The sequence below is a fragment of the Belonocnema kinseyi genome, chromosome 8, assembly GCF_010883055.1.
Source record: "Belonocnema kinseyi isolate 2016_QV_RU_SX_M_011 chromosome 8, B_treatae_v1, whole genome shotgun sequence".
Lineage (NCBI taxonomy): Eukaryota > Metazoa > Arthropoda > Insecta > Hymenoptera > Cynipidae > Belonocnema > Belonocnema kinseyi.
In genome coordinates this window covers 65,947,155-65,963,576 of record NC_046664.1, presented here as the reverse complement: position 1 = coordinate 65,963,576, position 16,422 = coordinate 65,947,155, and the positions used below count along the sequence as shown (strand labels likewise).

At 22.4% G+C, this 16,422-nt stretch overlaps 1 protein-coding gene across 2 annotated transcripts in view; it reads right to left on the bottom strand.

The window, feature by feature from the left end:
- Window positions 1-12,013: 12,013 nt before the first annotated feature.
- Window positions 12,014-16,422, bottom strand: part of LOC117178058 (protein dopey-1 homolog) — a 178,781-nt gene continuing 174,372 nt past the window's right edge. For both annotated transcript variants that reach the window (XM_033369267.1, XM_033369268.1), the window contains one exon: window positions 12,014-12,496. In XM_033369267.1, coding sequence (XP_033225158.1) covers window positions 12,287-12,496 — 210 coding nt within the window. In that variant the 3' untranslated portion in view covers window positions 12,014-12,286. The remainder of the gene's footprint in view (window positions 12,497-16,422) is intronic.

The following is a 16,422-nucleotide window of genomic DNA, read 5'->3' as shown; positions in this document are numbered from 1 at the left end:
AATTTTGTAAATAATTTACTTTAGGGAAATCCCTCGAAAAAGGAAAATGTTTCAAGTTTTTGAAATACTGCATTTTCAATAAAATTCATGATTCTTTTAGCCAAGTATTTGAATTTTCTACAAAAAACAGTTGTATTTTAATCCAGCAGGAAACACGAATTTTGAAGAATATTTGATGTTTTCAACGCATATTTCAAATGAAGATGGACATTTTTTTTAAAGAGAATTTTGATTTGAAAAAGAAGACATTTTCTGAAAAATATTTGAATTTTTCAGCCAGCATTATTTATTAAAGTTTTAAGAAAAAATATTTATTAGCAAAGAAAGAACATTTTTAACCAGATTGTAGAATTTGCGAAAATAAAGTTAAATTTTCAACTAACAAGAATAAAGTTTTAATAAAATATTTAAATTTTAAGTAAAAAATTTAAAGTATTAATTTCTACAAAAATATCCATTTTTAATCTATTATTAATAAGTTATCAGTTTGAACAAATCAGTTTCTACAACAGCAAAAATGATTAACAATTTTTAACAGTTAAAAATTAAAAATTCTACTGTTAAAAAATCAATTTTCAATAGTTGGATTTGAACAAAAATTTAATTTTCAATCTCAATTCTTCAAGTTTTAATTCAAACATAGAGATTTTTTACACAACAGTTACATTTTTAACAAAAAAGTTCATTTTTCATCCACAACAAATTAATTTTCCACCAAAAAGAGATAAAATTATTAACAATTTTCAACCAAAACAGAAATTCTAAATCTAAAACTTAAACAGATTAATTTTCAATCAAATATTTAAATTTTATGCCAAAATTGTCCAATTTTGAACGGTTAAAAATTCAATTTTCCTCTTTTTTTTTGTAAAGAAAAGTAAAAAATAAATTTACACCAACTGATTTTAAAACCAACAAGGAATGAATTAATAACAATTTTAAACGCAGAGGATGAATTTTCATCCAAAATTGTTAAATTTACATTTTTCAACAATCAGATAAATTTTCAACAGTTGAAAATTAAATATTCTACTCTTGAAAATTTAATTTTCACTTTTCTTCAATTTTCAATAATTTGATTTGAAATAAAATTTAAATTTCCATCAAGAAAGCTGACTTTTAATCAAATACATGAATTATCAAACAAATGGTTAAATTTTCAACGAAAAAAGATAAATTTACACGTAAACAGAAACAAATGTTCAATGTTAATTTTGAACCGAAAAAAAACAGCTATATTTGCAACCAACAAGAATAAGGTTTTAACAAAATGGTTTAGTTTTCAAAAAAATAATTAAACCTTAAATAAAAAATGTAGAGTATTAATTTCTACCAAAATATAAATTTCTAATCAATTATTTAGAAGTTATCAGTTAAAAAAATCAATTTTCACAAAAAATTAATTTTCTACCAAGAAAAATGAAATTATTAACAATATTCATAAGAAGTAGTTAAATTTTCAACAATTGAAAATTGAAAATTCTACTTTTGAAAAATAAATTTTCACTTTTCATCAATTTGCCATACTTGAATTTGAACAAAAATTTAATTTTCAACCAAAAAGAATGAATTTAGAACAAAATTGTTAATTTTCAACCTCAATTTCTTCAAGTTTTAATCCAAACATAAGAATTTTTACCAGCTGATTTTTTAACCAAAATTTCTCAACCAAAATAGTTAATTTTTCAACAGTGACATTTTCAACCGTTGAAAATTGAAAATTCGACTGTTAAAAATAAATTTTCACTTTTCTTCAATTTGAAATAGTTGCATTCTGAATAAAATTTAATGTTCAACCAACACGGAAAAATTTGTAACCAAAATTTTAATTTTCAACCTTAATTTTTCAAGTTTTAATGCAAAGAGATACATTTTTTACTAAACAGGTAAATATTAAACAAAAAAAGTTAAATATTCTACCAAAAAAGAGATGAAATTATTAAACACTTTTAATCAAAAGAGAAATTCTCGAGGAAAAATATTATAATTAATATTTTAACCGAAACAGATTAATTTTCAACCAAAATAGTTCAATTTTCATTTATCATTGGATAAATTTTCACTTTTCTTCAATATTAGTCCAGAGAAAATTTAATTTTCAAACAAAGAGATTAATTTCAAACAAAAAGGTTGTATTTTAATCCAAAAAGAAACACGAATTTTGAAGAATATTTCATAGTTTAAAAATGTTTTAGTTAATACAGAAAACAAATTTTAAGCCGAGTTGTTAAATTTTGAATCGCAGAAGAAGAATTTTTCTGCAAAAGAGTTGAATTTTCAACAAAAAAACTGAATTTTCAACCAAATAGTTGAATTTTTCAGCCAAACCTACGTTTTTATCGGAAAGATAATTAAATCTAAACATTTTTAACCAAGAAAATTAATTTTTTTACTAAAATATTTGAATTTTTAATAGGATACATGAATTCTTAAATAAATAGTTTAATTTTCAAAAATAAATGTCATTTTCTACCGTATTCAAGCTAGAAAATTTTATTTCCAAAAAGACGAATTTTTACTTAAATTTAAAATTGACCTGTTTTCAACAAATTTTCAACAAATTTTCAACAAAAAAGATTAATTTTCTACCAAAATTGTTGAATTTTTAATATTTGAAAATTTTACTGTTAAAAATTAAATTTTCATTAGTCGAATTTAGGGGAAAACTTAATATTCTTTTTTCAACCAAAGAAGATGAGTTCTCACCCTATTGTGTAAGTTTTAAGTCAAAAAGAAAAAGAAACAAAACTAACAAAATTAAGTTTAATTTAAATTAAATTTTAAAGCAAAAAAAAATTAATTAAAATTTTATTCAATTTAAAATAAATTTAATTTAAAAGTTAAATTTGCATGGAAAACATTTAGATGTTTAACGGACAAAAACAAATGTTCTAAAAAGCAATTGTATTTTCAACCCAAAAAAATGAATTAAAAAAAAATTTTTTTTTTCAACAAAAGAAGTTAATTTTCAATCAAAACATTGAATTTGAAAACCAAAAAAGACGAATTTTCTACCGAAAAAAATGAATTCTGGACCCAACAATATGAATTTTCAACACAAATTGTTGACCCTCAATGAATAAAAAATAAATTTTCTACAAAACAATTGAATTTCCAACCTAAAAATATGACTTTTTAACAAAACAAGTAAAACAAAGTAAAGGATGAATTCTCCACCAAAAATCGAATAGAATTTTCAACAACAAAAAAAATTAATTTAATTTAAAATTTAATTTTAACTTTTAAAGTTATTTAATTGAAAAGAAAAAAATTTCATCGAAAACATTTGGATTTCCAAAAAAAAAAAAGTTCATTTTCAACCAAATAGTTGTATTTTCTACCAAAGTAATTTAATTTTCAACTATTAAAAATTGAATTTTGGATCTTCACTTTTATTCAATTTTCAACAGTTTAATTTTCAATAAAATTGTCTTTTCAACAATAAATGATGCATTTTCCACCAATATAAGCATTAAAATTAATTTTTAATACTTATAAAATATTAACTTCGAAAACTGAAAATATTTCTTGGAAAAATAATGTTAATTTCAATCGAATTCAATTTCAAGTTAATTAATTTGAAAATTGATCCTGCTCCTGTGAAATTGGTGGGATAAAGTCTTAAGTTAACTAAAAAAAAAAAAAAGAGTATTAGTGGGACGATGGTCGTGGGGGCTAAAGCGTAGGCTTTGGACTCACTCCTTCGGCTTGCGGGTTCGATTCCCGCCTTGCACTCTGGAAGAGTGAAGCAAGGGAGTTGTTCATCTCCGGAGAGTCGTGGGACCGGGTACCTCTAGAGAAAAAAAATGTTTTCTCTAAGTACTTAAGGCTGTTGCTCTTGGTGGTTCGGAACCCACCTTAAACTGTAGGTCCCCCTTCCACCACCAAGTAAGTGTGTGGAGGGTGTGTAAAGGAATAGAGAAGGTGTAAGAAAAATGTAAACCCTTAGGGGACACATTAGAAGCTTCCATTCCAAAACTAAAAAAAAAAGAGCCATTTGGTTAATTATTACTAAATAATATTTTAATATGTGTGTACAAGTCGATAATTTACTCAAACTTCAACGAAGATATTAGATTTAATTGAATTTTTATGCACAATTACGCACGCATTAACACATTTGCGTCATTAAAACTCACATATTCTTCAAAAGTAATTGGATTCGCAGGCATACAAGTGTGCATAAATAATCGCCACCACTTTTTTCTCATTAGAAATCGTGATTCGATTCTCACCTTTATTTCACAACAACGTGCGCTCAAATATGAAATATAAAATCGTCAAATTTACAAATCAAACGCGATTTCAATCAGTTCTGCCAAAAATCAGATCTCTAAAAAAAAAAAATTTTTTCTGTCATTTTAAGAATCCAAATAATATTATAAATTTAATTTTGAATAAAAAACAATTTTTTTCTTAAAATAGGACACTTTTTTCCCAGTGACCTCATTTTTGGCAAAACTACCTGAAGAAAATTCAGGACTTTCGAAATCGCAAAAAGAGTTGTAAAAAAAAATTGTTCGGGACTAGAATTTCTTTGAGGGAAGAAATACTCTGTACCGGTTTTTATCACAGATCGAATCACGACTATACTCATTCATTTTTACAACAGGGACACCTTCCTGCAGTGGATAATTCATTTAAAATATTAATATATGCAAAATAATTATAATAATAAAAAAATAATCATAAAATAAAATTTAAATGACTTATTTTACGTATATTTCTGATCTTAATTAATAATTATCCACTGTAAGTTTCTCCCCTACTATTTTATTCTAAAATGACTTCTGGAATTTTAGATATTTTTCCAACAAATGCAGATTTAGCAGTAAAATACTGTGCTTGAACATCACAAGTAGATTTATAAATATAACATTTTTCTTGTGTCTATCGAGAAAGTTGCACTTGCTGAAAGTACAAAAATAGTTCGGAGAAATTATCGAGAGATAGTTCAATCTTTATTGAACGTAAACGTTTTATACAAATTTATTTCTTGTTAAATTGCTGCTCAGGGTTCCCATTTAAAATATAAATCTTTTTTTATTTCAAAATTGATGAATTTTTGACCAATTAGTTCAATTTCAATCAAATAGATGAATATTCCAACCGAATTTTCAACTAAAAACTATCTAGTTTTAATCGAAAAATGAAATAGAAAAATTTACAGTTTAAAAAAATATATTTTCAAAGAATTAAAACAAAAATCGAATTTTTAACAAAATAGTAGAATTAATAACCAAAGAAATGAATTTTTAACTAAAATGATGAATAATTAACAACAAAAAAATGAATTTTGAAAAAATGTGTTCAAGTTTAAACAAGAAAATATGAACTCTAAACAAAAAAAAATATTTATATATTGGTAATATGAAAGATATGAATGAAAAAACGAATTTTCTTAAAAATAATTTAGTTTTCTACCAAATAGTAGAGTATTCTACCAAACTGTCCAATTTTCAGGTCAAAACGATGAATTTTCTGCAAAAGAGTTGAAGTTTCAACTGAAAAATATGAATTTTTGAAAAAAAATGCAAATTTGAACCAAAAAGTTAAATTTTCAACTAAATAGTTTATACTTGACCCATAAAAACCAAGTAGTGGAATTTTCAAGTCAAAAAGATACATTTTTTACAACAGAAAAGTTAATTTTTAATCAAATAGTTTAATTTTTTACCAAAATAGTTGGCCTTTTAATCCAAACAGACGAATTTTTAACAAAAGAGTTAAATTTTCGAACTAAAAATATGAGTTTTCAACAAAGAAGCTAATTTTCAACCGAATCATTGAATTTTAAAGGAAAAAATACGAATTTTGTATAAAACAATTGAATTCTCAACCTAAAAATATAAATTTTTAAAGAAAAAGTGGAATTTTAAATCAAAATAGTTGACGTTTAACAGAGAAAAACAAATTTTCTAAAAAGCAATTGAATTTTTCACTAAAAAATATTAATTTTAAACAAAAAATCTAATTTTAAATCGAATAATTGATTTTTCGTCAAAAAAAACTACAATTTTTTTAACAGAAAAGTTATTTTTCAATCAAATAGAATTTTCTACTAAAATAGATGAATTTTTAATAAATAAGAAAAGATAAATTATTAACAAAAGAGTTAAATTTTAGAATTAAAAATATTTTTTTTAACAAAAGAAGTTAATTTGCAATCAAAATATTGCACTTTTAAACTAAAAAGAATTTCCTACAAAAAAAGAAATGCTTAACCGAAAAATATAAATATTTAACAAAAAAGCTTTTTTTTTATAAAACCGACGATTTTTCATTAACAAAAAATATAATTTTTTAATGGGAAAGTTAATTTTCAATGAAATAGAATCTTCTACAAAAATAGATTCAATTTTTAATAAAAAAAGACGAATTTTTAACAAAAGAGTTGAATTTTAGAAACAAAAATATGGTTTTATGTTTTTCAACAAACGAAGTTAATTTTCAATCAAAATATTGCATTTTAAAATCAAAAAGTCGAATTTCCTACAAAAAACAAAAGAATTCTTAACCCAAAAATATGAGTTTTAAAAAAAAACCTCATTTCCAATCAAATAGTTAATTTTTCGACCAAAAATATAATTTTTCAACAGAAAAGTTCATTTTTTATTTAAAAAATTTAATTTCAAAACCAAAAGATGAATTTTCTACAAAAAAAAAGAATTCTTAAACCAAAAATGTGAATTTTCAACAAAAAAAATTAAATTTTCGACACAAATTATTGACGCTTAACGGACAAAAATAAAATTTCTACAAAGGAATTGAATTTCCAACCCAAAAATATGAATTTTAAACAAAAAACTTAATTTTCAATGAAATAGTTAATTTGAGTTGAATTTTCGAATCAAAAATATAGTTTTTCAACAAAAGAAGTTAATTTTTAATCAAAACATTGAATTTTAAAACCAAAAAGACGAATTTTGTTAAAAATTCCTATTTTCGAGTTAAAAATTTTAATTTCTTTGTAAAAAAAAAATTTTTATCGGTTAAAATTCAACTATTTTAGTTGAAAATTCAACTTTTTTCTTGAAAACTCGTAATTTTTGTTTAAAATTCAATAGTGTTTTTAGAACATTCGTCTATTTGGCTTGAAAATTCAACTATTTTGTATAAAATTTCAATTTTTGGTTCAAAATGAACTTTTTGGTAAATAATCTAATTGTTAAAAAAAATCGTGTCCATGAGTCAAAAATTAAACTATTATTTGAAATTTTGGCGTTCTGCGTTAAAATTTTGACTGTTTGGTTGAAAATGAACTTTCTTGGTTAAAATTAAATTTTCTTTTAGTCGAAAAATCAACTATTTGTCAGAAAATTAACTTTTTTGGTAAAAAATCATGTTTTCGGGTTGAAAATTCAATTTCTTTTTCAAAAATTTATTTTTATCGGTTAAAATTCAACTATTTAAGGTGAAAATTCCATTTTTGTTTTTAAAAAATCAATCGTTTTGTAGGAAATTCGTAATTTTTGCTTGAAAATCCAAACTATTTGGTTAAAAAACAACTTTTTTCTTGAAAATTCAATTGTTTTGTCAAAAAAATCGTTTTTATGACTTAAAATTTAAACTATTTAGTTTCAAATTCGGCTTTTTGCGACAAAAATTTAACTGCTTGGTTGAAAATAAACTTTTTTGCTAAAAAAAACTCAATATTTTTCTGTTGAAACATCAACTTTGTTGGAAATTACCTCTTATTTTTTATTTCAAAAATAATTTTTTTCTTTTTTATTAAAAAATAGTTTTATAAAGTCTTTTATAATAATAAAAAAAAAATTTTTTTAAATGGGCACCCTATTACTCTTAGAGACTTTCGACAAGTCCAGGAAAAAAATATTACTTTTTTTAAATTTAGGTTCTTCTAAATTTAAAGCCATGTACCAGATGTGAAATTAATCATTTTTTTTTCAGTAACCTCATTCATAAACTAATTTCTCGTACCAGATCAATTTTCCACGTCTGGTACATGCTCTTAGTGTAAAATTTTGTAACTTAAATTTGAATTCTTTGAAATTCAATATCTAAAAAAATTGGAAAGCGACGCAAACGAGAAAATTTTATGGTTCTAGAGTCTACATTCTAATTGGAATTTCTTCCGAGCGATTTTATCAACCATTTTTCAACTCGGAAGAAGAATCTGTTCACAACCAAATGAGGAGACAGTCCAGCAAGCAAATAACAAATCTACTAAATAACGATCAAACTTCAGGAAATGTAAAAAAAAATCATCACTTAAATTCAACAAACTTTCGTCACTATAAATCAACATTTTTAATTTTAACTAACTAGATTCGAGATAACTTTTTCTATACTAAAGAAATTCAGGATAATTTACTACTGTCTTTCTTAAATCTTTAATAAAACTGGGGGGCCACTCGAGACTAGAAACAAACACCGGGTTTCAAACATTTTCCCCGATTATTTAAATTAAAAAAAAATTCATTAATTTTAAATGTAGGAGGATCAAAATTAATTTAAGATTTTTATACGATTTCAGTCAACAGCTAAAAAATGTCCGAGTCTATTTGATTTAGAATTTAGTAAATTTAAAAATCTTTCACGTATTAAATTACTTTCATTTTTAAATTTGCACAATTTTAAACTATTTAAATTAGAACCATAAAATTTAGAATTTTCTAATCTAATGAAATTTTTCTAATTATTTTCTATTTTTAATTATTTCTTCAACTATGAAATTAAGTTTTATCATTTTCATAGATTTATTTGAAATATATTCTTCTAATAAAATATCAAACTAAAATTAATACATTTTCGGTATTTTTTATTGTAAATTATTTAAAATACTTTAGTGGATATTAATTTTTCCAAACAAATAATATAAAGATAATATATGCACATTTTTTTGTACAGATTTGTCATTACTTGTAAAATTTTGTAAAAGTGTCAAAATAGAAGCAAAAAATTTTACTTTTTATTCGATTTTTCCATTATTTTTTAAATTGTTTAGAGTCGAAAAAAATTTTTTAAAAATCTATTCGCTCAAATACGATCAATTTTGACAAAATTGTACCATGAAGATTTTAATTCGAAATTTTTCAATAACGCTTTCTCATTTAAAAAAAAATGTTATTGTTCTGGAATAATAATAATAGAAGTATTGAAAGTCTTTAATTTATAATTAGTCATTTTGAATGATTAAATTTAAAAGTAAATTATTTAAAGAATTTTAAAGTAATTTTATTTAATATTCAAGAGTACCTTAAATTGCATATTAATATTTTTTAAATCCAGAACTTCAAATTTATTATAATGGCTCAATTATAATTAATATTTTCAATTGGAAACTTGCCAATTTTTAATAATTGGATTTAAAATCAATTAATTTAAAATTTAACACATTTAATTTTAAATTACTGAATGTTTAATTCTTAAAAAATGAAAAGTTACTTGATAATTTCAATTGTTCAATTAAAATCCTTCATAATTTAATAGTTACATTTTTAGGGCTTCGACTTTGGAAATGTGGAATTTTAATTTTTTTTTTATTAGGAAATTTTGAAATTGTTCAATTTTGATTGTTTAATTTTAAAAACTTGAATTTTATCGTTTTTATTTTTTTAATTCAGATCGTTCATAATTTTAAAATTAACCGTTTTCAAATTATTTAATTTAAATTATTTTTCGATTTCAAAATATTGTGAAATGTTAATTGTTTCTTATTTAAGAATATTATAATTTTGAAAGCTTCGAATTTATACAATATTGATTCTTTGGGATTTAAAAAATTCAATTGTTTAATTTTCAATTTTAAACTTTTTAAATTATGAATTTTATTTGATCTGTTAAGTTGGGATTTTTTTTGTAAATGCTTAAAATTCAAATGTTAATTTTGTCGTTTTGAACTTTTAAATTTTAAACAAAAAATAATTTAAATTTTACAATTTGCATGATTTTTTTGTTTAAAACCTTGAAATAAAAAGTATTAAATTTGGAGGGTTTCGAATTGGGAATTCTTGAATTTTAATAGTTCTTTATTTGGATTTTTTTTTATTTTGAAAACTTTAAATTTTTAAATTTTCAATGTTACATTTTTTTCAATTTTGATTGTTTAATTTTCAAGACTTGAATTTTACCATTTTAATTTTTAATTCTCAAGATTTTTATTTTGTAATTCAGATCGTCCATAAATGCTTAAAATTCAAATGTTAATTTTGTCGTTTTGAACTTTTAAATTTTATTCAAAAAATAATTTAAATTTTACAATTTGCATGATTTCTTTGGTTTAAAACCTTGAAATAAAAAGTATTAAATTTAGAGGTTTTCGAATTGGGAATTTTTGAATTTTAATAATTTTCTATTTGGATTTTTTTAAATCCTGAAAGCTTTAAATTGTTAAATTTCAAATGTTCAATTTTCAAGGCTTGAATTTAAAAATTAGAATTTTTAATTCTCAAAATTTTTAATTTTTTAATTCAGATTTCTTATAATTTAAAAATGTTTCCATTTTAATTGTTTCTCTATTTGTAGACCTTGAAATAAAAATTGTTGAATTTTGAGCGCTTCTACTTCAGAATTGTGCAATTTTAATTATTCTTTATTAAAAAATTTTCTAGTTGTGAAACCTTTTAATTTTTTAAATTATTAACTGTTTAAATTTAAAATTGTTTAATTTTTAATCATTAATTTTCAAATTTAAACACTTAAAAGTTAGAATTGTGCAATTAGAATTGTTCATCAGGAAATTTTCGAATTTTCTACAATATTGATTATTTTAAATTGCTTAAATTTAACTTTTTTAATTTTTGATTTCCAAGGCTTTAAATTATGAATTTCACTAGGTCTATTAGGTTAAGGATTCTTTTTTAAATCCCAATGCCAATTTTTTAGTTTGCAAACTTGAACTTTTAAATTTAAAACGAAAAATAATTCAAATTTTAAATTTGAATGATTTTTTTTTTTTTTGTTTAAAAACATTGAAATTTCGAGAGTTTCGATTTAGGAATTCTTGAATTTTAATAGTTCTTTATTTTGACATTTTTTAATTTTGAGAACTTTAAATTTGGAGGCCTCGAAATAAATTTTGTTGAATTTTGAGCGCAACTACTTTAGAATTGTGCAATTGTAATTATTCCCTATTTTAAATTTTTCCAGTTTTGAAAGATTTTAATTTTTACATTATTGATCTTTGAATATCAAAAATATTTAATTTTTAACACCAGATTTTCAAATTTAAAACAAAATTGATTGTTTTGAATTTAAAAAATGTAATTGCTTAATTTTCTATTTTAAACGCTTTTTATATTATGAATTTCCTTATATCTGTTAGGTTGGAAATTCTTTCTTCAATTCAAATGCTAATTTTTTAGTTTTGAAAGTTTGAACTTTCAAATTTAAAACCAAAAATAATTCAAATTTTACAATTTAAATGATTTTTTTTTAAACCTCGAAATAAAAAGTATTAAATTTGGAATGTTTCAAATTTTGAGTTCTTCTAATTTGGAATTGTTCAATTTTAAATCTTAAGGTTTTCAATTTTAACGCAACAAATTATTATTTTTTATATTTTAAATAAAAAATGATACGCTTAGTTTCGAAGGTATGAATTTTAAAATTACAAAATTGAATTGTCCAATTTAAATTATTTTCCTGCTGAAAGATCTCGAAATAAAAACTTTTAGATTCCTAGGATTCCTACTTTAGAATTGGGTAATTTTGATTGATCATTTGTAAATTTTCTAAATTTCAAATGATAAATAATAATTTATTTATTATTATTATAAAAAAGTTTTTAAGTATTGGATTTGAGAATTGCCAACAAGAAAATAATACAAATTGTACAATCTGAATTATTTTTCTGTTTAAAAAACCTCTAAATAAATATTATTCAATTTCGAAGTACTTCTACTTTAAAATTATGTAATTGGAACTTTTTTTAAATTAATAAAATTCGAATAATAAATTTTCTTACTTTTGAAGGTTTCAATTTGCACAAAATTGATCCTTTGAGTTTGAAATAGTTTAATTTTCATTTTTAAACGCTTCTAATTATTCCTTTTCTTTTCAAATACTTGAAATAAGAAATTAAAATTTTTGAAAACATAAATAACCGTGAAAATGTCGAATTGGAAATTTGTTTTCGAGTCTTGAGTGGCCACTCTAAAAGATCGATACTCTAAGCTAGATTTAATTATTCACAGAATAAAGTCTCAACCACTGATTCATTTGTCAGAGATTTTGCGAACCTTTCGACTGAATTAGATCGCAGGCGTCAAAAGCGTCACTATTATACAAAAGCTAGACCTTTATTTAGGACACACCTTTCCTACTATCTTGCTGGAATTGTTGGCATTTTCTCTAGAAAGTCTTGTTCGATGACAGTCTCCAGTTGTGCGATATTTAGGGGACCCTGCGAGTCCCCAGATCGATTGCTCAGGGCGGTGAAAAAATAATGCAGATCTTGGAGAATTTTAAGGCTGTTGGATGTTAGCAGTAGTTCCCCTGGTGGCGGGCTCGGTTGTACGATTCGTTCCTGGAACTGAACAAAGACGAAACAAAATAGTAGTAGCATTAGATTCCTCGCTTATCAAGTTGAAAACTTATTGCATTTTTAACTGAGCGAGGGAATTATTAACAGTTATCACAGAGTGTCACCTATTTTCAATTTTGTCACCTTTTGTCACTTTTTGTCACCTTTTTTTCAGTTGAAAAAGTACAACTTTATACAAAATTAGAACTTGCAGACCAAACACAGTTTTTATTACACTTTCCTAATCGACGAATCTTGAACCAAATGATCGAATTTTCAACCAAAAAAGTTTAAACTTCAACCAGGAAGAGTTGCATTTTCAAACATAATCTTAAACTTTTAATTTGAAAAGATGAATATTTTAAAAGCCAGTTTAATTCTGAAGCAAGGAAGACGAATTTTCAACTAATAAATACGACTTTTCTAACAAATGAGGATTTTTACACCAAAAGGATTGATTTTCTATCCAAAAATACAAGTGTTTAATAATTCAGTTGAAATTTGGATAAAAAAATATTACTTTTTAAGAAAATAGTTGAATATAGATTAATTATAAAATAAAATAATAATTTTTTTTCAATTAAAAATAATTAGCTTTCAATAAAAAAGGATCAATTTTTAACCAAAGAAGATGAATTTTTAGCCAAAAGGTAATAGTTTTTTTTTAGCAAATAGTTGGATTTTCCACCCAAAAAGACGATTTTTAAAGTAAAAGAGAATTTTCAATCCAAAAAGTATCAATATTCGACAAAAAATATGACTTTTTAACAAAATAGTTGAATTCAGATTAATTCTGAAAAAGAAATATAATACTTTTGATTGTTTTTAATAAAAAGAACTAACCATCAATCGGAATAGATTTGTTGAACCAAAAGGTTAATTTTAAACAAAAAAATGTGACTTTTTAAGAACCTAGTTCAATTTTCAATAAAATACATACACTTTCAAACAATTTGTAGAATTTTGAACTAAACACCAAACATATAATAGTAGACTTTTCAATAAAAATTATTAACTTTCAAATATAAAAGGTAAATTTTCAACAAATGAAAAAAAGATTTTTCTACCAAAAGATAAATTTTTATCAAAAAAAAAAAAAACAAATTTTCTACAAAAGTATAAATTTTCGACCAAAAACGATGATTTTTCAAAAAAGTATGTTTTTCAAGTGAAATGAATTATTTATCAAACAAAAATACAATAATAGACTTTTCAAATAAAAAGAATTAATTTTCATTCAAAAAGGAATGTTCAACCAAAAAATATGAATTTTCAATAATAAAAATGAATTTTCTGCCAAACAATATAATTGTTTGTCCAAAAACGAAGACTTTTTAACAACAGACTTTAATTTTCAATAAAATAGTTAAATATTTAACTAAATAGTAAATGTTGTAACCAAAAAGTAGAATTTAGAACGAAAAAAATTATTCATTAAAAATTCCACTCCTTGGTTGAAAATTGAACGAATTATTTTAAATTTCATTTTTTTTTTCGTTGAAGATTCATAATTTTAGTTGAAAGTTCGTTTTTTAGCTAAAAAATTTAATTAAAAATTCGTTTTGTTGTGAAAAAGTTTTTTTTTAACTACAAATTCAAATATTTTGTTTAAAAAGTCAACGGATTAATTGTAAATTAAACTGTTTTGTAGAAAAGTCGTTTTTGTTTTTATTGAAAATTCGATCTTAATGAAAATTTCTCTACTCCATTTTTGGTTAAAAATTCACTATTTTGGTTAAAAAATGATGCTTTTTTTTTAAATTCGTCTTTTTTTTGGTATAAAATCAACTTTTTATTGGTCAAAATTTAGTTATATTGAAAATATATACTGTTTGTTCAAAGTTAACTGTTTTTTATTTCTTATTAAAATTTTGTAGTGGAAATATCAACTATAAATTTTTTTGATAAACTTTAATCTTTTTTGTTGAAAATTCAACAATTTGCTTAACATTATTTTCCATTCTTGACTGAAAATTTTTTCTTGGTAGAAAATTCACTTTTTGGTAGAAATTTCATCTCTTTTTAGTTAAAAATGCAACTTCTTAGTTGAAGATTGATCTATTTTGGTTGAGGGTGAAACTATTTTGTTGAAAATTAAAAAATTTGGTATAAAATTCAATTTTTTGTAGAAAATCCGTTTCTATCGTTGTTATTTTAATTGAAAATTAATTTTTCTCAATAAAAATTCATCTGCTTAACTTTTTGGTTAAAAATTGAACTTTTGTGGTTTAAAAATGCAAACTATTCATCTTTTTTGTTTGAAAAATCAACAATTTGGTAACGGAATTAACTATATTGTAAACAATTAAATAGTGTTGTTAAAAATATAGTTTTTATTTTTGTTTAAATGAAAATTAGTTCTTAGTGGAAATGTAATCAATCCATTTTCAGGGTTGCCATTTTAATCAAAGAAAAAAACTTCTGGGCAACTATCAGTTTATAACAAATTACAACTTGTTTGTCTTATTTAACAATTTTGTTTATCACATATTTGTCCTCTATTTTAAAAAAAATGTCACCTATTCGCCTTTTTTGACATGAATTTTCAATCAAAAAGTTGAATTTACGGTTAAAAACAAATTTTTAACTATAATTATAAATATTGAATAAAAAAATTTATTTTCTACCATAAAAAGAAGCGAATTTTCGACAAAATAGATCAATTTTAAACTAAACAATTAATTTTTTCACCAAATTGTTAAGTTTTCGAGCCGAAAATATGTGTTTTCTGCAATACTTTTTAATTTTTAACCCGACAATATAAAGTTTCATAAAAAAAAGTTTAATTTTCAACCAATCAGTGAAATTTTCAATAAAATGGTTGAATTTTTAGTCAAAAGAACGAATTTTTATCTAAAATTTTGAATCTTGAACCAAAAAATATTAACTTGTAAGATAATAGTTGAACTTTCATCCAAGGAGTCTTTTTTTCTTCCAAAAAAGGCGAATTTTAAACAAAATACGTAAATTTTCAGGTTACTTAGTTAAATTTTCTACCAAATTATTCAATTTTCGAGCCAAAACTACGAATTTTCTATAAAATAGATCAATTTTCAATTTGAGATTGTTAAGATTCGGCAAAAAATTAATTTTTAATGAATAAGTGACATTTTTACTGAAAAAAAATTTAATTTTCAGTTTTAACGAAAAAAAAAATAATGATAATAATTTTTCTACTATTATTATGAATCTTGAATAAAAAAAAATTACATTTTCCAGGAGAATAATGATAATAATGGAATTTGAACCAAAAGACAAATGAAATGAATTTTCAATTAAAAAGGCGAACTTTTAACAATGAAGATTAATTTCCGCACACAAAATAATTTTCCACAAAATATGTATATGAATTTTCAACTAAAAATGGAATATTTAAATTTTCAGCCGAAAAAAAAAATAAATTTTCAAAACAAAACAAATGAATTTTCAACAAAATAATAGAATTTTGAACCAAAAGACAAATTACATGAATTTTCAACTAAAAATGATGAAATTCCGACTAAAATTGGAATAGTTAAATTTTCAGTTAAAAAAATTAATTTTGAAACAAAACAATAATTTTTAACAAAAAAGGTAGAATTCAAATTAAACATGGAAAAGTTGAATTTTCAAATAAAAAAACAAACAAATTTTCAAACAAAATACATTAATTTATAACCAAATAACAAAATAGTTGAATTTTCTAATAAAAAGATACATTTTTAGCCAAAAATGGAATATTTAACTATTCAGTTAAAAAATTAATCGTCTACCAACAAAAAAACAATTTTCAACAAATAAATATAATTTTAAACAAACATTGATGAAATTTCAAATGAAAATGAAATTTTTGAATTTTCAGTTGAAATAATTAATTTTCAAACAACAGCAAAATTAATGTTGGACAAAATTGTTAGATTTTCAAATAAATAAGACATGTTTTCAGATAAAAATGG